This window comes from Pezoporus wallicus, unplaced genomic scaffold (assembly GCF_028554395.1).
Source record: "Pezoporus wallicus isolate ANWC-B61680 ecotype Strahan unplaced genomic scaffold, APGP_CSIRO_Pwel_v1 contig_6999, whole genome shotgun sequence".
NCBI lineage: Eukaryota > Metazoa > Chordata > Aves > Psittaciformes > Psittacidae > Pezoporus > Pezoporus wallicus.
Genome location: NW_026640180.1, coordinates 4,154,291 through 4,178,138, shown reverse-complemented (window position 1 = coordinate 4,178,138; position 23,848 = coordinate 4,154,291). Strand labels below are relative to the sequence as shown.

General features: G+C 37.2%; 1 protein-coding gene across 4 annotated transcripts in view; it reads right to left on the bottom strand.

The window, feature by feature from the left end:
• The window catches only part of RAP1GDS1 (Rap1 GTPase-GDP dissociation stimulator 1), a 101,856-nt gene that overhangs the window by 62,700 nt on the left and 15,308 nt on the right, over positions 1-23,848 (bottom strand). For 2 of the 4 annotated variants that reach the window (XM_057417925.1, XM_057417929.1), the window contains exon 2: positions 5,474-5,584. In XM_057417925.1, coding sequence (XP_057273908.1) covers positions 5,474-5,584 — 111 coding nt within the window. The remainder of the gene's footprint in view (positions 1-5,473; positions 5,585-23,848) is intronic. The other 2 variants (XM_057417926.1, XM_057417928.1) reach the window with 1 other exon arrangement.

The following is a 23,848-nucleotide window of genomic DNA, read 5'->3' as shown; positions in this document are numbered from 1 at the left end:
AGTTCTAACTACTATGTTCTTTGAATTATGATAGTAAAACATGTAACATTGTGCTTTTAGAACAGAACTCTTGAAACCACTATTTTTTCTTTTCATAAGATAGGTTTTGCTTGCAACATAGAAAGTAACTTGAGCTTGTAACATTCAGCTGCTTTCTATTATTCAAAAAAACAATAGAATTCATTAATATACCAAGTCTAGTGATGCCTCTGGAGCTGATGTTTAATGCTGTCAATTTTCTACAGTATTTGCACTGAGAATTTTGGTTGGTCAGGAAAGCAAATATGCCTCCCTTCCATCTTTAGTGTAACTTTCAGTACCACTTGTACTTAGAAGAACAGCGATATTTCAGAGAACGCTCCTCTGTAAGTTGTCATTAAAAAAACACAACCAAACACACAACAAAATACCCTTAAATTCCAAAGCTGCTAAATATGACAGAAACTTGGCAAAAATACCAGAGCAAATATACAGCTTTCATAACTGTGTCTAAGACCTTGAGTGAGATGGCTGTGGGCTGCAGACAAGTACGCAACATCTGTGTGTTGGTCAGAGGGCAGCCTGAAGCCGAGGGGGCCAGAACTTGTTCAGACTTCTCCAGTGAGCACAGGGAAGTGACACAACTGCATTTCTATGAGAAAAATGCATCTGGGTTCACCTACCATAGCTCTATTTCCCCCCGTTTCCTCCTATGGATTTTTCTGCAGACTTCAATTCTTTTCTTCTTTATGGATGTTATTATGTGTGTAAAGCTAGACAAGCTGTTTACTACTCTAGCCCATTAAGGGTGAGGAGAAAACGACCCCTGTTTGTAAAAAGCCTCAAGTTGCATTTTGCAATGAACAGTTAGTCTCAGAGTGTTAGGGTTTTTTTATGCTGAATCATATTCTCTGACAAAGTAATTCATTGTTTTTTTGTTTTCTGATTATGATCATTCTATGCTCCATATTACTCTAAAAGTCTGCTTCCAGATCAGCAAAATTCTTTCTTGACTATAAAACATTAAACCATAACTCTATAAAAAGAATACAAATTCCACAGAGCAGACAATGGAGTACTTTTTTTTAATATATAGCTTTAAAAAGAAAATACACATGATATATGAACTTTACTTCCTTATTCAGTAGGAGCAAGTATTTCATTCAGTGAATGACTATTTCATTGCTGCAACACTTCTGTCCTGGGTTCAGCAGTAGCAGTCATGTTTCTCCTCCTTGGTAGCTGGTGCAGTGCAGTGTTTTGACTTTCGGCTCGGGAACAGAGCTGATAGAGATGTTTTGGTTTGGCCAAGGACTTTGTGAGCCTCATGCTCTGCCAGGGAGGAGGGGAAGCTGTGAGGAAGCAGAGACAGGACACCTGACCCAAACTGACCAAAGAGGTATTCCATACCACAGCACGTCATGCCCAGGATGTAACTGGGAGTTAGCCGGAAGGGCTGGGAGACTGCAGGGTTGGAGGAGGTATCGGTCGGAGCTTGGTCGGGCCTGGGGGGCGAGTTATCGGTCAGCGGGTAGTGAGGTGTTGTATTCTGTTCCCTTGTTATTTCCTTTATCATTATTATCATTGGTGGTAGCAGTAGTGATTTGTGTTATACCTTAGTTACTAAACTGTTCTTATCTCAACCCGTGGGAGTTGCATTCTTTTGATTCTCCTCTCCGTCCCTCCGAGAGCAGGGGGAGGGCAAGAAAGGAGGGGGGGAAGTGAGCGAACGAATTACCTGACTGGGTTTAAACCACGACAACTTCTTATGGATCATGCACCACTGCCTTCTTTAAAAATCTAAATTACATAAAGTTTAGCAATATAGACAGTGAACACTGGTGAGGAGAGAGAGAGATCAAGCAATCATGTTTTCCTTTCAGAAGTAAGGTGGAAAGAATCTCAGGTTACATGAATGAGGCAGATTAGGTCAAAGGAGCAGTGTTGATTTACATTAGCTGGGAATTTAGACTAACGTTACTGCATGTCTCATGGTGCCGGTCACTATCACTACTGCAGGCCAGTTGACTTCACTGGGAATGGAGGAAGAAGTCCACACAAAATAAGGTATGTTCTTATTATTCTAAAGCACTCCTAACGAATGCTTATCTCTTATTCCTCTGTCATTGTTGCCTCTTTCATCCAGGATTCCTCAACTTTATCTAGTGCCCCAGGACAGGCCATATATGACTGGCATCATCCAGAAGTGCTGCTGACAGGTAAGAACTAAAATATCTGCATAAACAGGAATATAGATCTTTCCAAACAATTTCTCATAAAGAAACCATCTGTGCAGGACTTTTAGACCTGCGTCTCAGATGCAAAGGGCTATACAACTATTGCCCTAGACAAACAGTAGCTAAAGCCATTTGAATTTGGCTTGCCAAATATTTACCAGCAGTTACCACATTCAGAAAACTATTTGATTCACCATTGCATAATATAGCATGTGTGTGCATACACCTTAATTTGATTCATGTGACAAATGGCAGAATAGCTGGTAAAACCAGACAGGAGGTACCATGTTCCAAGGCACTATAGCCTGGGATTATCAAAAGATCAGCTGCCAGGAGGAGTGTGAAAAAAAAAACCAAAAGAAAAAGAAATGAAAACTACAATATTCATCATAACTTTGCCATTTCTTTCTATATGGTAGACAATAAGAGAAGAGATTTGTAGTGCTTTAATGCAATGAATAGTTAAAAGATTGTATGCAAAGTAAATGGAACTACAACTGGCACTGTATTGTTACAGACTAAGGAATTTAACTTCTGTTTCTGCAGCAACCACAACACTATGCTGCAGTTATCAATTAAAAGCAGTGTAATGGTCTCTGAAATATTCACATATACATGCAATATGCCCAAATTGAAGTTGTGGTAATTATTTCCTTTTTAAAAAAATCTCAGTGTTGTGTTAACACTGGGTTTAACTGCTGGTTTTGGCTTGCAATAAAAGGGAGTGGGTTGCATTAATCTATTGTAATATACTAAATTTTATATGAGATAGAATTATACTTTTACAGCCAAGTCTTAATGAAGTGAATAAAACTTTAAGTTCTTTAACTTAAAGATACCACCACGAAGTCACAATGAAATCATAGTGCTATAGAATTCTTTTAAAATAAACTCTGTTTCTTGCATGGCTTATTTTTCTAGTGTTACTCTGTATGATTTACTGAACTGTAATCAGAATGAATACTTTATTACTATAATAATACACATGGGAATATACTAAAGGAGAACAGAATTTTTTGAGAAATCTTGTTTAAGTTATTTCTGCATTACAATTAACATGTAGATTTACATGAACAATCTGATTTGTAATTATTATTGTAAAATAATTTATACACAGCACAGGTACAGTGTCTATTGTATATCTATATGTTAACATATATATATTTACATATGTTAACACATATGTATGTTAATATGTATATTAACATTTATATGTTAACATATATATATTTACCATATACTGTAACTAAAAGTCAATCAAATAAAATTCATATTAAGATGTTAAATGACAGACAAGAACTGTGAGAAAGGACATCCATTGGTTGGTTGGTCAAAGTAAGGACAGTCATAATATATTTCTAGCCCAATAATAGCTCAGAGACTGTAGTGTTCAGAAAGCTGATTCTATATTGTTTCTTGGATTTATCTATTAATCTCTGAAGTCTTTTGAATTTACTGCTGTTCTCACAATTTTATTCCAAACCAGAAATCTCTATTCTATGAGGATTTTTTTTCCCCAAAAATCTTCAGACTGTCTTGAGAACTAAAGCCTGTTGTCCAAAGAGACTCAGCAAAACTCAGGTATTGACGCTTCTAATTCACTTGAAAGGGAATTGATATACAGGTTCCTAAATCACCAGCAAGCTGTTAAAGGAGCTGTCTCATCTAACCCATCTAATTTTCAGCAAGTTATTTTAGTTGCCCCCATCTTTGGCAACTGAAAGTACGTGGAGATGTATATCATATGGCAGCTCAGCAGGCGTATACTCATGTTACTAACTTACATGCAAAGAACATGGTAAATGATGTAAGGATTCTAGCTATATTTTGCAAAACTACCCGAAAGAGAGAGGTCAAAATTGTAACAAACTGTTTATCTGATATGGCAGATATGAGACTAGAAGAGAAAAGATTTTGGAAGAAAGAGCAAATCCCTAGACTGAAATGGAAGTGTCATCTGGCTGCAAGTAAACTTTGGTAAGTTTGATGTACATTAGTCAAAATTATTTTGCATCTGCCAAACTTGTTCTGTGACACAGCTATGTGACCTTCACAGGCAAAATGGTAAACTCTGTTATTTACGCTAAGTATTTTGACACTTTTCATACCATCTTCTTTTTAGCACTTATCATTTAAGCATTTCTTTGACTTAATAGTACCGGAGATATCAAATCCAACTGGAAGCTGGATTAAAGTATCAGATACACCTTTTAAATAAATCCATAAGAAAAATGATTCAGCATCTTCAAAAAAATTAAAAAAAAAAAAAAAGACTGATTTAATAAGCAAATATTTATTATTTCCTGGCTGGCATCTCCTTGCAAAATTACCAGAATTAAAACCCCACTACCATTAAATACACAGACTCTTATAATTCATATTTGATTTGACGTGGATGGTGCTTATATTCTGTTGTGCAAAAATCTCATGACGTATTTTACACCAACTAAGCCAAAAGGCTGTGATTTATAGAATATCACTGGGAAAGAAACAAGTCTTATTAACAGTATGTACTTTTGTGTGTACTGATATTTACAAAGGACTAACACTTTTTTTAAATCAAGAATTTCTAATCATAGCTTGTATCTATCCTGACAAGTTTTTTAACCTGAGATGTTACAGAGATTTTTCTTCTGCCACCAACTGAAGTGCTAAGAAAGTTAAACTCGGAAAAGTCTTATAAATTGTTATCTTCATTTACCATACACCTTTCCGCCTACTGTGAGTGGGGACATACATTCCAGTGTTTGGTGAAAAAGACATCTCATTCCATTATTAAGTTATTTTTGTTATTATAACACATGTCAAATTTGGATATCCAGCCTACCTCTTCTAATTGAAACTACTGATAAGCAAGAAATATTTAATCAGAAGTATGAGGAAAAATACATGACAAATAAGAAACTATGCTCTTCTAACCAGAATTCGCCAGCAGCTTCCATATTCTGCCCCCAACATATCAGGCTTTTTTGTTCATCCCTGTTCTTTGTTTCTTGAGTGATCAACTGGAAAAGCAATTATGCTACTTCGTCATATTGGAAAAAGGACTGGACTACAGCTGTTCCAAATACCTGCCACTGTCTTCATTGTTACTTGAATGTTACAGATATATGGATTAAAAAAAACCCCACAATAAAATCCAGAACAGCCAAACCAGCAGCCTACTGCTTGTGTGTCAGTTTTCTGCCACATTTTATTACCTCCACTTTAATTCACTGATTATATGATTTAAAAATTGAAAGGTTCATACAACTTACTATTTTGTGCCAGAGCTTGAAGCAGACAGTCCAAGCATCCCTCCAAGCTATCTGCTGTGCTGTCAGTGGTTGTTATCTTCAGCTTTTTCAGGGCATCACTTAGATTATCTGCTTGGTAAACACAAAGAAAAGAGAAATCAGTCTTCTCAATGTGGTAACAGCATTATAGCCTTGAATGTAAATAGTTACTGTGAAGTAAACAAGATCCTTTATCAATGAAGAAGGCATTTATGGTCTCTATCCTGAGGATACAAAAAGCCAGGAGTCAAAGGTTATAGATGAAATTAAACTTGTCAAATTTAAATATACATTTATCATTCTGTATCTGAGAACAGGATGCCAGCAGGCACTTTACAAAATGCCACTGAACAGCAATTTAGCCATCAATATTTTCTCAGCCTAGTTCGAGCAGAAAACCAGCAGCCGATTCTGTGCTTCTGTCCTTGTGTGTGTGTGTGGGGGAAATAGCATGGAAACGAACACATCTTGATTTTTTTTCATCAATAAAGTCAAAGTAATCAAAAATGCTGTTTTCTTCACGCTGTGTAGGCTTCCATTTAGGCTATACATTCACAGATGCATAGTGTTAAGCTTTTAGTCTTATAAGTATTATGCCATTTTCCACCACAATGTTACAAGCAGCACTGTTTGTATGAACTCTGTTAACTCTTTAAATTCAACTGATCCATGAAAACATAAGGCACCTTCTAGAAACATAAAAGTTCTGTTGTGGATTTTAGATAAATAACTCTCCCCACTTGAAAATATGAACACCCAAATGCAAATCACAAAATATAATTCTCAACAGATGTACATTTTTTCTCATAAAAGTTAGGGTAATATGACTGCTACCATATTGAATATTCTGCCTATTCATCAGCAAGGTATAAGTGTTAGCAGCTGCAGCCCGAGTCTCTTTGGTTTGCCTGCTGATGACTAACCTCACTCTGAATGGACTACCCTTTTAAAAAATGAGTGCTGATTCAGTTTCCATGCCAACTCTGTCAGTAAGCAGAAAGTGTTACTCAAAACAAATAATGTTAAATAGTGTCTAGCTGTCTCTTGCTCCTCAGTAACTAACCAAAAAGCCTTGATCCAAGTCCTACAGAACCGTAGGTACAGTCTCTTTGCAGCACATCATTGGTATCTTCTTTGTGTGAACAGCAGCTTAGTGCTTCACACCGATGTAGGAAGCCCCCTTCACAGGCGAGTTGGTAGCTGCTGTGCCTTGTCTCCTCTTCACTTGCCCACATATGGGATGGTGCAAAGGAAAGGAGGCATAGCAAGAACTTCCTGTGGTCTTTGAGGCACTGCCCGCTCAGTGGAGACACAGCAGGCATCCCACAAAGATGGTAGAATCTCATTCCTCCTGGAGGTGCTCTGCTTCTCAGTCAAAGCTGTGGCTTTGTCCCAGCTCCATTTTTTTATTAGCATATGCTTTTGTAGCTCAGTATCCTGTATGCTCATTATTTAGGTATGAAATTTATAATAAAATTGCTTATCAGGCAGTTAGTTTGTCTATTCAGTAACAAACATGCTCTTAGCTACACTATAGCCAGGAATCCCTTTCCTCCTAAATACAAAGAGCCAGCAGTGTGCAAGCAACTCTGTCAAAGTCTTTGGGGCAGCTGCACTTGGTTGTGCTCTTTGGGATCTTAAACCTGCCCATTACCATCTCTCCTTGCTATGCTGAACTGACAACTCCTGGAAGAAAAAGAAGAAGAAAAAGATTTATAATTTTCCCTTGTACTGACTTACGTTCCTCTCTAGCAGGCTTACAGCAGCACATTCACTGAATGATGCATAACTAACAGCAGAGCTGAACAGGCACTGCAAAGTCTCATTGTTTAAATAAATTATTCAGGAAATATCACTGGAATTTGTCAGAAGACACCAGTATAGGGTACCCAATGACTAGACCCAGTTCTACAATTTAACATTGTGTGCTCGACCTCTTATACTTACCTCACCCACAGCCCTCTCATATTCTTCTCTTCAGTTTTCCACTAATATAGCACTAATTCTCTTCCATCCTACAGGCATCTCATCTCCCTGTAAACACACACACTTAGCTTTGAAACTGCAGCAACCATTTATAGTAGGAAGACTAAAAAACCAGGGGTTCCCACAGTCTAGGGAAGAAGAAAATGCACAGATAAGGAATTCACTTTCACACCAGATTTTTCAGACAATGGGGGGAGAGGCTATTGTTTTGGGAGAGCACACCCAGCCCTTATTTCTCTCTTACAGCCTCTTCTACCTTACATGTGCCAAATAAATCACAAGTTCTCACTTATTATTTTACTGTGAAAAGGACAAGTGGTTTACCTCAAATACTTGTAATTTCTTCTACTTCATGTCACATCAGACCTGCAATAGAATTAGGAAGGTCTCCCCAGTCTTTTTTTCTACCGCCCCTTTCTGCTTAATGTCATCTTAAACTTTTCTGGGGAAAGCCCACTATTTTAATACTCTACAGTTACATATGATATGCAGAATTGCGCATTTTGGGCAAAATTTTCAAATGCAACTACCCAAGTATTTCATTCCCTAGGACAACCAGCTCAGTTTTACATGGTACCAAGCCTGTGTACATCCTACTGACATACAAGGACATTTAACATCAACTTTAGGCAGCCTTCAAGAAACAATGGACACCTGTAGCAGTGGTATGCCATGTTACTTTTAAACTTTCTTATGAAACTATGTTGCAGTATGTGTCAAATTGCTATTTCATTAGATATGATCGGATACTATACTTTTCAAACAATAAAACTTAAATTAGAAACCATACGTATGAACTGTTTCTAAAATAAATTCCTGCTATCCTTGGCTTTCTAACAAGCCTACAACTCTAAACTTACTGCAGCCTCAAACCTACTCTTTTGTGCAAAAGAGAACATAAGTAGGAATACTGTAGACCATTTGATAGACAATATACTGTTGTTATTACAGGAACTATTAAGTTGTATGTGCAAATAAACAGATAAGGAATTAAAAATTAAAAGATACTGAAGTGAGAAATACTGAATCAGACTGATCAGATACGAAGTTCAAGCAGTTCTGCTATTACAGGGGTAGTGGCTCTATTAGCCTCAGAGCTGTTTCACTGTCCCTCAGGAAACAGACGCCAGACTGAGCAAAAGGAATGACGCTGTTTTGTGAGCCTCTTTGTGTTATAAAGGCATAAATGTCTTAAAAATTTAAGTCTATACACCTACATGAACTTGTATGGACTTTAACTCCCTAGAATTTCAGTACAAACTAACCTATACGGGTCCTGAAGCTGACTGCCTAAAGAGTAGACATATTTGGCTTGAATTACTTTTTGCAGTAGGAAGCCCAGCAGCTGGTGAGGTCTGTAGCATGCCTTTGGTCTTTAATGACCTCAGACATCCCTTCCTCAAAGAAAGCATCGAAGCCTGGCCTAAAATTATCACAGCCCATTACTTTGTAGGAGGTGCTGTCAGGTATGCACAGTATGAGTCCTTAAATGCATATAAGAAAAAGCTAAGACTCTTCCCATTGGATACCTTGTCAGAAGATACCTAGTCCCATACAACAGTTTATCTACCTAGACATGCAAAATACCCTGAACACACAGTTTACTGGGTCAAAAGAACTTTGTCCTCGTCCTTAGGCCACTGCCAAAAAGTACTCCCCCACTTTCTTTGCAGTAGCTGCCCTCAAGCGCTCCCCAAGTGTACCGTGTATTCTGTCAAACCACCCAAATCCACCATTAGAAACAACTCGCTGTTCTTATCCCATCCAGGAAGTTTTTTAATTTGGCGTCTAATCAGGAGGTAGATATATTCTGTCAGATGCCAGTGGTAAAGAATTAGTTTTTGATAGGTAATGCCAGAAGAAACTTAGCTGGCTATTTCCTCCTAAAAGTGATAGAAGTAACAGTGCTTCTCAAAAAGCAAAGTCCACTGTGACTCAATGGATTCCCACAGAATTTTACGCCTCAGGGATGGCAAACAGATGAAAGAGGGTCCTTGCGAATGCAGTTTTACATGGTGCCAGAACACAGCGGGGTCAACCCATCAGACATACTCACAGACTGGATTAGTAACTGCCTGACACAGACAGAAAATGGATCTGTGTGTGCTATGTGAACCTCTGCTCCACCGTGCTTCTCTGCTACATAATGGTGTACCAGGTCAGAGCTGGGAGATGGAGGTGCTGGCAATCAAAGCACTCAATTGTCCCTTTTCCTTACCAGGCCCTCTTACATCTGGAAATTTAGCCTGCCAGAGAATTACTGACTCTGTTCTGCAGGCACTGCTCAGTCAGCAATGTACAAAGTAGGATCGCCAGGCACAGAGAAACACATCTCAGAAAGCTGACAAACAAGCATAGGTGCTGTGGCCATGCTGGTTTTATCTGCAGGTGGGTCTTCTCACTTAGCATCATTTGAATAAGATGCTTTTGGCTGCACCAGTGCTCTTGTATGCTTCCTGCTCCCTTGACTCTCTGGAGAGACACAACATGTCTTCAGGGTGCATGGGTGTAGCATGAGCCTGGTGCTGGTTCTGCAGAGGAGAAACTATATTTTCACACCACACATAATTTAACTGTGGAACTGTTAAGAGGTTGGAACTATAAACAGAGTCTTTTAATATATTCAATTAGAAAAAAAAATTATGAGGAAGCTAGAGTCCATGCATGGCTATTAATATTATGATATGTGTAAAATTTCTGAATGAGGAAATTCCTAAACATCAAATTACTGAAAATTGGGAGATGACCACCCCGTACTTGCCCACCTCCTGTTTCTGCCCTGCCAACTGTTTTCCCAGACATCAGCTACTGGTTATTCACTGTCAGAAATGGGACAATTTGGTGCAGTCTTTTGGCTGCAAGTGGGACATACAGCATTTGCACTGTCACATTGCACCTCAGTGATCTCATTGACCAAGAAAAGAAGATGGACAAATAAATTTCCCTGTATACGTTTGGCCATATGTTTGGAACCAGCAAGCTGGAAAAGATTTGGGTTCTGTGATCTCTCCACAGCCGGTAAGGTAATTCCTGTCTTAGCTGCATCTTTAGTACTGAACCGGTCCTCAGGCTGATACTGGCTCTAACCAGATTAACACTTAAATCCATGAATCCAGACATCTTAATCAGGGATTTTTAACAGCAATCCTGCTTTGTTTCTGCCCTACCATGTTCATTCAGGTGGGTTTTTTTTTTTGTTTGCTTGCTTTTCCAACTAATCCTACTAGTTCTAGGGAAATACTGATCGTTAACTGCAGGGCTCCTGCTGCAACCTGTTTTTAACTTAGGTACATTTGCTCTACTTTTCTAGCATAGTAACTAATTTTAATGAGAGTGCCTATTTTTGTCAACAGTTCAGCTGCTTCATTCTTAAACACTTTCTAAATCTTAGATATATACCATCTGGTCTTAGAGACTTGTTACTCTTTCATTTATCCATTTGCTTCCACATCTGTTCTTCTGACACCTCAATCTCTCATGGAGTTTCTTCTTTATTACCTGAAAATACTGACACACTATGACTCATTGCCACCTGAGCAGTAAACTACCTAATTATTTTTTTGTAATTATCAGGTCAGACTATACATGCTAACAACTAGCTAGTTTGTATTCAAAATCAGGATAGAAACGTCAACAAAGCAGTATCAGCCAGCATTCAGTTCACCTGGAATCTCTTGCCAATGCAAAATTTCCAGTTAGTTATAAAATTCATGTTAATTTTAAGCAAAAATAGTGGTGTAGTAGTACTGGGGTTTCTACTTCTGAACTCCTTCACTAATATGCCCATAAATAGAATTAAACAGATCAATCCTAAAGATAAACGGAAACAGAGATAAGCTAAAATTACTTTTTTCTTGTTTTCTGTTTTGTTGGGGTTTTTTTGCCTTGGGAGAAATTTGAGATATTTGAAAATAATTTTGTTTATTATTTACTGTAGCTATAAATAAATAACATATATTAATACAAAGATGTTTACACTATTGTAAGGTATATTGATCTGTAGCTGCTGTAATTGGTTTCTGCATGCTAATGATCCTTTCCCCAGAATTTAACTCTTGATTTGCAAAGGATGAGGTGCAAGAAAGACATTTCAGATTATTTTGCAGAATCTTGGAAGACTTGTATCACTTCCCTAGGAAAATTTTGTACAGATTTAGGTATCTTTATATTTCATAATTAAACACTGAAGATCTGGAATTATCTTAATGTCCAAACTGATCAAAATTCAGTGAAACCAACATAACAACTTCTACTGATTCACAACAAGCCCCTAAAAATCTTGTTTAAAACAGGTCCTAAGAGAAGGATTAAATAGATTTTCTTCATAATCAAAAAAAAAAGAAATGCATTTTTTGATAAAGAGAATCTGTACTGGATTAATTTCATTTAAAAATCACATAATGATAGAAAAAGCAATTATTTTGACTAAACAAGACATATGGGTCTCAGTTTACGGAAAGATCTTTTCTGGTCCAAGAGACATGCAGAGTGTAATAGAAAATACTAATTTGGACTTCTAATAGACAAAAGCCTTTAAAATTCTCATTGGGTCCTTAGTGAGCAGTAAAGATACACATCTTCAGCAACAGAAATTGAATCCACTTCAGTGGCTTTATTTAATGTTCTGTTATAAAACTGATAACAAAGAAAGTAAGATGCCTGTTTAACCTAACTTACGTGAAGTGTTGTATCAAGATTTCAGAGAGCCAAATTTCACAGAAAAATTGGGTGCTAAATGGAAGAAGGTCTTATTGTTTCAACCCCAGGTAATACATAATTTTTCTCTGTGTCGTCTGCTTTAATTCTCACATGCTCATATGACTTTTAATAAACATATTAATTTCATAAATTCATACATATCACAGTTAATTTCTTCAGATTCACCCTACGGAATAGATCTTACCCTTTACCCTTACTTTCTAGAAAATGTTTTAGAGACAAAAAAGGTGCAAGATAGTCAAAAGCCTAACTTTTTAGCACCTCGGGAGCTTGCGTAGTTCTTATCCATCCACTTAGGGTTATGTGGAGTCTCTAAACCTCTTCCAAGGAAATCTGTGCAGGTATTGTAGCAGACCAGTAGCAATCTTCCTACCCTTCCTACTGTATTTACATGATGAAATTACCAACTCTTCTCCCTGGTCAAGAGATCACACTCTCGTTAGAAATAATATCTTAGGCATAGATGTATGTCAAAACCAAAAGAAAATTATAAAAAGACAAACATCTGTGGATCATGGTGTATATGGATTTTTCTTACTCTGTTTAACTGGCTAACAAAAACATAGTATTATTTAATAGATAAAATATTCTCACACTGACAGACTGTGTCTAAACCTATGCTACTGGCCACACTGTGTAGAAGCACTGAGACCAGAAGCAATGCTATCTCTAGACAAAAGCACTGAACAGGTTGTTTAGAAAAAAGAAGGGGAACACAAGTAAGGATTTGAAAGCACATTGTTTAAGAGCACCATTGTACACCTCTGCTTGCTGAGTGTGATGGGTATTACACTTCCTCCTCCTGCCTCAGGCTGATCTGCAGCAATATAATGTGACAGCTGATGTGAAAAATGCTGGGGAGCATAGTTGGGTATTAAAAAACACAGAAAATTCCAGAATTCAATCAACCCACATGTATTCAACCACGTAAAATATCTGCCATATAGTACAGTGCATGCCAAGCACATGATGAATAAGGAGGTTTTTTTTTTCCAAGGGACGCCCATCTCTTACAGGACAAATGCTCTGTCAAAGAACATTTACTTCATGTCTTATCCTCCTCCTTAGTATGTGGTTTTAGTCTTTTTAGCAGATACTGTTACAAAATCCTGTTCTGAAGGATTTTTTCCTTTCTCATTGGCAATTATGAAGTTAGTATCATTACGTCATAGTTTTGCAAAGGTATTAATGTGCTGGTTTTAACTGAGTATTTGTAAGGTAAGATGGAATCAATATACTATGTGAGTGAATGGCAGAACTGAAACTTGGAAAATTTAAGGTAAAAAATATTTGTGTGGGAATTTGAGGGTTCCAACATGAGATAGCTTCTGATTTTCAGGTTCCAGTGATACTGCACATTCTGGATTCCCTTGGAGTCTTCAGATGCAGATACGAATCATCCCCAGAATTTCCATCAAGCAGACTGCAACATATCATGGGTAGGTATCAAGAAAGCATGAGATATGATAAGAGACTGCCAGAGATATATTTGTTTTAAAAAAATGCCTACCATATTTTCCTACAGGAACCGTGTGTCAGTTCTTCGTGGGAACATTCAACTATTAACTGTCAGACCAGTTATTCCCTATACATGCCCACTCCTCCTTAATTTATGACAAGGCTTCCAAGTACTGCAACATAAGAGGGTTTAAAGCAACACAGAATCATACAATCATAAAATAGTTAGGGTTGGAAAGCACCTTAAGAGCATCAATTTCCAACCCAACATAGGATCTTTGAAGCAACAGAAGGTCTCTGTCACTGATTATCCTGGATTACTGCCCACTCTAAGCACAGAATGAAAAAAATGATTATTGATACTTCAGACAATAGTCCAGACCTGTTTCTTGCTGCTACTAAAACAGAACACCCACCAACCAAATGAAAATGGACAGCCTAAAGCAGATACTTGGCATAGAATATAGCTCTTCCTGAGGAGTCAGTAAACAAGTGAAACAGGATCTTGTAAATAAAGAGGTAACCTTAATAGTAAATCAATGCTATCATTCCCTACAATGCTATATTACTTATAAATAGACAACCATAAAGAGCAGGAATATTAGAAAAGAAAAGCTTATGTATGCATGCCAACTAGTAGGGCTTGCATTTCTTTACTGCCTCTTTTTTTCATTTGCATTAACCGTTTTATTATGTTCTTTTGTCTTCTTTCTTTCCTCTTCCTCTTCTGCCCCTCCAGATAATTTCTGCCTGAAGTACTTTTAATCTAGCAAGCAAGAGACACTTTGTCAAGTCAAGACAGCAAGAACAGAGAACAGGTGATAGAAAACAAACACAAGAAAATTAATGTACAGAAATAGTACAGTCTAGAAACGGCACATTTAAAACTGTGAGCTCTCAGATTGATCTTTCCTTTGGGATGATCTTTGCCTGTGGTACTGCATGCAACCTTTTCTGACCATACCTACTGTAAAAGTCTTGATCCTAACATGATTCAAGTTAACTGACTACAGATGGCAAATGCTAATCTAGGCATTACTCAAATAAGGAGGATAACACTTTCCTAAACTATTTTTTAATTTTCCTTTAAATTATTCCCTTATTATATTAGAATAAACTGATTTAATTGATACATATTAGAACAAAACCTGATGTTTTCCTCCCTTGCATAATTTATTAGGGCTCCCAGTTCTCCATACTTTTTCCAAGTTCTTTATAAAATATGGCTTGTTAAGCAACAAAGTAACACAAATGTAATGCCAAAGTTAGTCTGAATAGACATTTGCAAGATGCTACAATGTGGGACAATAATTTAGATTTGATATATACATTCTTAATCTATATAACATGGTTAATTTACTGTTAGCTTTTTCAATACGTTAGTAATAAAGTATTTTAAATAAAATAATAATTTATATATTAATAAAATAAATAGATTTTTTAATACATAAAATAAATAAGGCTTTAATAAAAATAAAATCAATAGATAAATTTAATTAAAATCAGGCAACACAAGGGTAAGAATAAAAAGTTCCTGATCTGGCAACAGTACTGAAGAAACAGCTGAGAAAAACTCTCAATGACTTCAACAGCCTCTGAATCTGGTCTTTGGCCTACACTATGCAAGTGAGTACATATAAATTACACAGTGTAAGTACACGGTACAACACCTGTCTAACTATACGTACGCTACCAGGATCTAATTCTGTGCAAAGTCCTTAGGCTCATATTCTACCAGTAGAAGTGAGAATTTTGCCTGAATAAGACACCTAGGCTCAAAATTAGTACTAATAACTCTTAATTATATGTCACATCAATATTTTTCCATTAGATGTTATGAAATACAAATCTGTACCACAGCACATTTCTAGCTATTATGAGTTTCCTGAAAATCTTGAATACAGAAAGGAAGCACTTTAAAGGCAAAGGGCAAATGATGAATCCAGTGTTAACAGATTTTGTTCCTTTGCTGCTACAGCTCTCTGGTTTGAGGATCACCCTACGATTTACCAGAGACAAGGGAGATTCTCAGTTTTCAAGTATTTCTTACTGATAATCCATGACGAAGCCAGAAAAGGAGGATTCACATAAATTCACATTGTTTTGTATGTTTGCCAGAGTCCTTAAATGGAAATCTGACATCACTACTGTCAGTGGTTATTGATGACAGAAAACAAGGTTATTTTAATATTTAGATATTTTTGTTCTCTCTCATAAAAATACATTCTTTAAGTCTGTTTATTAAAAAGCCTGTTGATAAATTCTGCTTTTAATATGACCACAACTGTGTATTTAAACCACTTTTTAAAAATCCGCTAAAAAGTTGTGATATTTAAATTACCACACATCTCATATCTCTTTTCTTACCCACCTTACAGAAATGACAACTTCTGAAGCAGCCAACATCTCTGCATTAAGGGACGGTGTATGTGTAATTTTGCGTAGTAGGAGAAAATATCAAGCTTCCTGACACATTCTCTACAAGCATTTCAAATATAGTAAGCTAAGAAATAAAACCTCAGCCCTTGTCCTGTTGAGTGTTAATAAAATTCCATCTGGTCACTTAGGAGCTGTGCCAAAATTACCACACAAAGAGCCTTTGGGCTGTTTGAATGTTCAGGAGTCATTTGACAGCTTTTTTTATTTACCTTTTTTTGTTGTTGTTGTCAAATATGTACCTAATAGTGTACAGATGGCTAGGTTCTAACAAGTTTACTTGCATGTAAACTTGAAGCTAACCTTGAAAGTAAACTGCTGAGGTTTTGCTTTGGGTTGTTGCTTGGGTTTATATATTTTTTCTAACATTTAGGATTGTTCAATCTGCTGCTGCTTCAAGTTCCTTATTAGGCAAATACAAAGTGAAAGTGAAAACCTAGTAGTTCTAAACCTGCAAATATAGCAAGAATCTGTTCAACCTGATCAGAGCCAACAGAATAGGAGTAGGTACGGGGAGTTACAGCCTTAGTAGACAGCAAGTTAGAGAAATGTTCAGTGACAAAAATCTTCACAGGGGAAACAAATCTCAAGAACTGCTCTGAGCAGTGAGAGAGATTTCAGGAACAGATGGGTACTACACTCAGTATACATGCAGTATATATTTTTTTACTGCCAAAATCAGTCATAGATTTATTCTCTAGACACTGTGCTTAAAAAAATACGTAATAGAAAAGAAATTAATTTTACACTGTAATTTATATTCAAATTTGCCTAGGAAAACCAAAATTGGTTTGAAAAAAAGAAAATAAATCTGAGCGACCCGATCTAGCTTCAAAGTTAGCCTAGCTTGGTAGAGAGGGCTGTATTAGGTAACATCTGATGTCCCCAAAGTCCCCATTTTTTGTGATGCTATGAATCTATCTTGTAAGGCTGTATACATCATAATCTTGGCTTGGTCTATAGCCTCCAATGGAAAACAACTCCTAAAATAATCACAGCAATAACCAAATTATCAGGGAGGATTCAAGACTGGCAGAGGTAATCTAGGTGATCCACTTCTGTTGAATCAAAAGAGAGGTAAAACTATACTGAATGCTCCGCCAGACTCTCAGCTAGAAGATCAATGGTCTGGGATGTGAGAAATACAGTGAGACAAAAATGCCATTTCAGTTATAAAAAGTGGTTTAGTAACACTCCCTCCTCACTCCTATCTCTCCAGACCTTTTAACTGAATCAAGTGTAAAACCTGTAAATTAATGGGATTCATTTACACCTATTTCTCTGTAGGATAAGCACTCAGAAGACAGGTAAGTGCCTGATTCTGTCACCACTTATGTGAGCAACTTTTTCATTGTTACTGGATTATTTTTTAAGTACTCTTCCCATATGCGCATAAACAGTTGGAGGCCCTGACATGTAATGAGATACTAAAGGGAATAAAACTGCAAAAATACAGACTTTTTTTTTTTTTAATTGTTGTTTTAATTAATTTGTGGGCAATTCAACAAAATGGAGTTTTGGAAAAGATTTGAATAGAAAGATCTTTGCTTTGAAATTCTCTTTTCAACTCTTGGCTGTGGACTTAATTAAAACTATTTACTCCAATCTTCAAAGCCGTAACATATATTATTAGGACCCAAAATGCAATCTACTACAAAAAATAAAATAGGTCTCAGTTGTGGAAAATAGAGACTAATCTAGGAAAAGCTGTGAAGCTTTAAGGAAAGGCTATAAAAGACCTAATAACAGAACATAATCTTTCTACAAATTACTTAGTGCTACATTTTTAAAGGTATCTTCACACCTTAAAGTTTTAATTGAAAACAAACAATTTATGTAATCTGCTCCTGGTCCGAAATCTTCCATTTTTGTCAGTTAATAACTTTTCTTTGTTTTCCTACTGTCTTTTTGCATGTGATTACGGGATATAAATTGTTGTACCTGCCTGCAAGTTCATGCCATTCTAGAAGGAAGTCTGGACCTTGAGCATCTTTCTGAATGGTATGCCCTTTAAAAACTGTTAAAATACAGAGGCTTGAATTTCCCAGTCCTTTTCCAAGATAAGAAATTGTTTATTTTGCTGGATCTTGAAGCAGCTAGTTTTAAACTCAAGGCTGATCAGAGGATTCTAGCAACCCATTTTCTCCTGGTCCAGCTGCTGACTTGAGTTTCTCCAAGGCAGTTGCTACCATGGTATCCTGTGTTGATATAGTTCCTTTAGCACGTTAGCTCTGTGAGAAACCTCTCTGACACCTGACACAAATCCTAACACTAGACATCGAAAAACTGAGGGCTCACACAGCACACTTCAATGAAACCTCTGCAAGGAGAGTAAATATTTATCCTGCTATAATTATAAAGGTCACTTTATATTCTGTTCCTTTACATAAAAACATAAAATGGTTTCGGTTGGAAGGGACCCTAATGATCTTCTAGTTCCAAGCCCCCTACCACAGGCTGGGACACCTTCCCCTAGATCAGGTTGTTCAAAGCCCATTCAACCTGGCCTTGAATGCTGCCAGGGATGGGGTATCCACAACTTCTATGGGCACATTTCATACAGAGATCTCAATATAAAATTATAAATCTATGACTGGTAAAATAAAGCTAAAAAACAAATTAAAAAAAAGGTCATAAATAAAACAACTTAGCTAAAACGAATTAAAAAGGTGTAATACATTCTGTAATGTAACACTCGTGCAAGTTCCATTTTCCTTCTTGACAACACAAAACACATATCTAAAACCAGCTGATCTACTATAGTTGTCCCCACAGTTATCTTTTTATGTAAACAGGCAGGTTTTTTTACCAATTTTCTGCAGAAGACCGAGAGTTTTAGCCTCTGCATCTTGTCAGGCTGGGGGTCTTCCCAATGATGTCTTGAAGGGCACATATTCCTTAGATTTGAAGTTTTAACGGTGTTTTATGTTGCTCTCTAGAGAACTTTTAAAATTTGCTTTTAATTTCCTTCAAAATTACAAGGAAAAAAAATCATGGCTTCTAATTACAAGCTACATGATAATTACAAACTATGCATGAAAGCCTTCAGCCCTGCAAATACACTGTTTGAATTTGATGAGTGTGTGCAAACAAGTTCATAATGGAAGTGACCTACCATTTGTGCTATTGTTTGGTTTTCAGTGCAAGTTTGTTTGAAAGAGATCGATTGCATATCTAATGCGTGACTCTAAACTCCTTTATTTACAAATGTCTTAAAATTAAAAATTCATATGGTGGTAAGCACTTGTTTGCCTGTATTCTCCTACTAAAGTTACTCTGGGCAAAACATTTTTGTCCCAAGGAAGGGATGGAAAGACTATCACATACCAATGTGCCTTTCCTCATGAAAACGTAAGTGTTAAAACCTGTAATTCAAAAATCTCCTTTAATCATAGAAGGACTGATAGAAGCTTGACAGTCTCCTCATGCCTTGGAAAAAAAAGGCTTTTAATATTCTCTAATGGATACGAAGAAAATTGAGTCAATCCTGGAAAGCACTGCTTGGCTGGTGAGACTGTCTGATGCCACTAATCCTTCAATATAGCAGTTTAGCACAAATTACTAAAATGGCCCCAAATCAACAATATGCACTTTGGAGACAGATTGTGGTGCCTACATACTGTAACTTGAAGACTGGTTTGTCAGTATCATTTGTCTGTAAGCTTTTAGGGCCAAAATGTACTCTAGAGCTTGTTTTTACAGATATCATGTACTGCCTTAAACCTGGTGTTACTAAGATTAGTAGGCATTAATCCCTCTATTAATATTTACCTATTAATGCAGTTATTTGCTCTCATTTAGGAATGCACAAGATGTAGAGCATCAGTAAAAACTCTGCAGTGATAGGATCAGCTCAGACGTTCTCTAAAGGATTCAACTGAGTTTTTATTTAAAACTAACATAAAACTGCATAATAGATGGCAAAATCAAAATGGTGCAGAAAATGCTGAATATAATCCTATTTTAAAGAAAGATTTCCACTAGTATTCTGCATGACTGCTGCAGTTACAAGTGATCATTTACCTCTGCACACCATTTAAAAGCTTTATTAAGTAAAAATTATACAACAGTGACAATGCAGTAAACATGATACTGACGTACTGAGGCAGCACATTACAGTATGTATGCACAGCTGGCTAAATCACAATGCAAATGTTATAGGCCCCAAGTATTACTTGAGACAACTACAATGAACATTTGAATGAGTAAGAAGATGTGACATATATCCACTGAAAATCAGTGCAAATCAGGGTAGGGGAATCTTCAAAAGAAAAGGCTTTGTATGTCGTGTACCGCATGACTTTAAATTAAACTATTAATCCCTCATTCTGCAACCAGATGTGTTTGGACAACATCACAAAAACAAATAAAATGCTCCCAAGACACACATATTTGTAGGAAACTCAATAAAAAAGGCAACCTAGAGTATTTTTCTCCAAAAAGAAATATATTTTAAAAGGCAAAATATTTCTGCAAAATGCCACTTGCCACATTAAATTGCAAGTAATTTGTTTCCCCCGCAAGCAGGATCTGAGTGTGTTGCAAAGTGGAGGAGTGTTTTGCTTTCACTGCTTAATAACCATCTCTCAGACTAAGTAAAGAGTCATATTGACAGAAACTGAAAGGGGTCAGGCTCTGCATACAATCTGCAGGTCTCAAGGATGAAGGGCAGAGCTAATAGCAGAGGGGAAGACAAAAAAGTCTTTGGGATGTGTTTCACAAGGGATGCAAGGTTCTTTCACAAATGGATACAGGTGCAAATGTTATGGCCCCGAAATCAAGAATGTCCACTGTACTTTAAGACACTTATACCTCTGATAATCAAGCAGATCTTGACTGATCCTTGAATCACAGGGAGAGAAGAAAAACAAAACAACTCAGGTTTGTACAGCCTGCCTCTCAGGGTCCCATTTACTTGCCACCAAATTTTGGAGAAATTTAATTTAAAGTTCCACATGCATTCAGCTTAAGCCCAAATCTGAAACTCTCCTAGTCCTCTCAGGTAGCTTAATAACCAAATTCATGTATCAGCCTTATCAGGATTTCTGAAAGAAATACTTCTTGGCCCTTTATCAAATGTGCCCCATACACGCAGACAATACAGGAATTCTCGGAGACAGGCACTAGCATCCAGCAGAAAGCAAATGGTAAAAATGTGAAAATGCCTTTTTCATGTTAGCCTAAATACAAAAATTAACCAAATGCTATCCTCTACCTGAAAGGATTTAAACACCATTTCCCAGAAACATACATCAGATTATGTTTTCCATGTGATGACTGAAACATCTCCTACCTCTTCTGTTGAGATATATTTTATATTAAGCAGTCATTGCATAAAACAAATGAGCAGTCACAGGAAAAAGTGCTGGAACTAAACACCTCCACCTTTTAAAAAATATGCCTTGACTAACATGCTATGAATGCATGCTACTATTGGGCCTGGTTTTCTGGTCTGTTTGAGGGCACAGCTTCAATTTCAGACAGAGAAAAAGCCTGGATTATTCACTTTCCTGCATAAGTGTATGACTATCCCAAGGAGGATGAGGGTAGTAACCCATATGTGCCTCTTCCTCCATTTGCATTTGAAAAGAATGAATTAAGTTTCAAACTTTTATAGAAAAGGTGCAGGCATCCACCCTTAAGAAATAATTCCAGGCCCTGGGCTTCAGCCAGAAACTGTGCTGAACAGAAAACTGCATGCATATTAATTATAGGTGGTTTCCTGCTCAGCTCAGTAGCTGATCCTACTCTGAACTCTCCAGGCACTATTTAGACAGCCAAAACTCCTGGCTAAGGTTTGTGAATGCCACACTGGGAAGAAGCACCTAAAACCCAGAGCATATGTGTAATGTAGTCTGTCACAACCACGCATCTACAGAGAAACTTCCACTGCAGTAAGTCAGGAAGTATTTCAGGATATTCATGTTATTTATTTTATGCCACTTTCAATCATTGTCTCAGAGAACTGTATCACTGTTAACTGCAGTTGCGCTGTTACTCTGGTCTATAATGTCAGTGAACTACTGACAACATAGATTCGTAGAAGGATTGAGCTACTGATTGACTGCCAGTCCTTTCGCCATTAGGGCTGAAAGATGCAGCGATATTTCAGAAGGCAGAGAAGTCAAAACCTAGCATGATTTTCTGAGAGGTGATTTCCTGGCCAGCTCCTGCATGTAAGGAGGATGCTGCAGCCTTTAGCACACTAAGAATCTTTCCAACAGTCTGTCAATAATCTGAAAAACTCCAACAACGTGCCCTAGCCCATCCTCCAGTAGGCATCTTTCCACTGACATTAAGGAACAGCAGTCTTCTTTATATTGCATGTTTATAGTGTTTGCTCCAAGGAAATTCCTCTCAAGGAATTTATAACTCCCACAGATGCCAGCCACAAAGGGGCCACAACTGAGGAAAGAATCTCTCCTATTAAGTTTTCCAATTCTGTTTTACTTCTGACACTTTATTTTCTCAATTATAATTGGTCCCTTAAAAGTGGAAGGAAGGGGAAGCGGAGAAAAGAGTTCAGAATTTGTCACACATTACAGGGGGAAAGAGCTGCTGCCAGTTTTAACTACTGTTGATATACTGAGGTTTTCATGAGATGAGGAAAAGACCAGCATCCTTCTGTATCAGCAAGCACAGATCAGTGCAGTTTTGTTGCTGCCCATACTCCATTTACCTCCAGAAGCTGCATATAGGAATAAAAACTTCCTTTAAAAGCACTATCAGGTTTAATAGCCTTCCTCCCCATTTTATTGACACACAAAAGCCTTGTGGAATTTTACTGAGGTAATATTAATTAATACAGCCCGCAACTGATCCTTAAAGCAATGTTTATCAGGAAAATTGCTAATGTTCGGCTATAAGCACAAGACAAAAAGATGTCTTTCTCCTTCCTCATGTCCCATTGAAATAGGCAGCTAGGCACAATGAGTAGCAGTTTGGCAATTGCTGGCGATTTCAAATCCCCTATAAATCCAGCAGATGACAGGACATGCATAGCTCCTGTATCTCATCTAGACATTAGGCCTTCTCAGACTAAGCCCTCCTCTATTCTATGTCAGCACTTCCCACATGTAATCAGAGCTGGACTCCTCTAAGAAAAAGATTACAGGAAGGCCCAGAGGGAGAGAACTAAAAACCCTGTTAGCACTGAAGAATCTAACACATCCCAGAATATGCATGTCTCTTCATTGCCCAGATTTTATACTGAAGTTGGTTCTCCCCATGATCCTGTGAGTAGGATCTACTGTGATAAGCCCTTGAAAGACAGTGCAGTTATGTCCCATTAGAGAAGTACTAAATGCCTCTGTCAAAAGGAATTATTCTAGCTGAGGAGAAGTTTTGATTGTCCTATTTCAGGTCTACACCATAGCTGCTGTAAAGGGATAAAAATAATGGCAGATGCTACAAAAAACTCTACTAGGGTAAACTCATCTATCTTGGAAAAGCTTCCTTTTGCTCCAGGTTGATAAAAATTTATTGCTGAAGAAAAAAAAACAAAATAAAATGCACAAATAAAAGCAAACTGTTGGGATAAATGAACCTAACTTATATATGGGCTTTTACCTCTATAGTTAAGTCAGATATGGGCCATGGCAGACAGACTGTGGCTATGACTAAACTGGGGGACTCAGGAGAGCTTCTAAATACACATCCTGGCTCATTTTATTCCATATCAGAGAAAGCTCAACATATGCACTGTCCCCTGCTTAGCTAGGAAGGGGTTCAGTATGGCTCTCATGAGAATGATTGGGA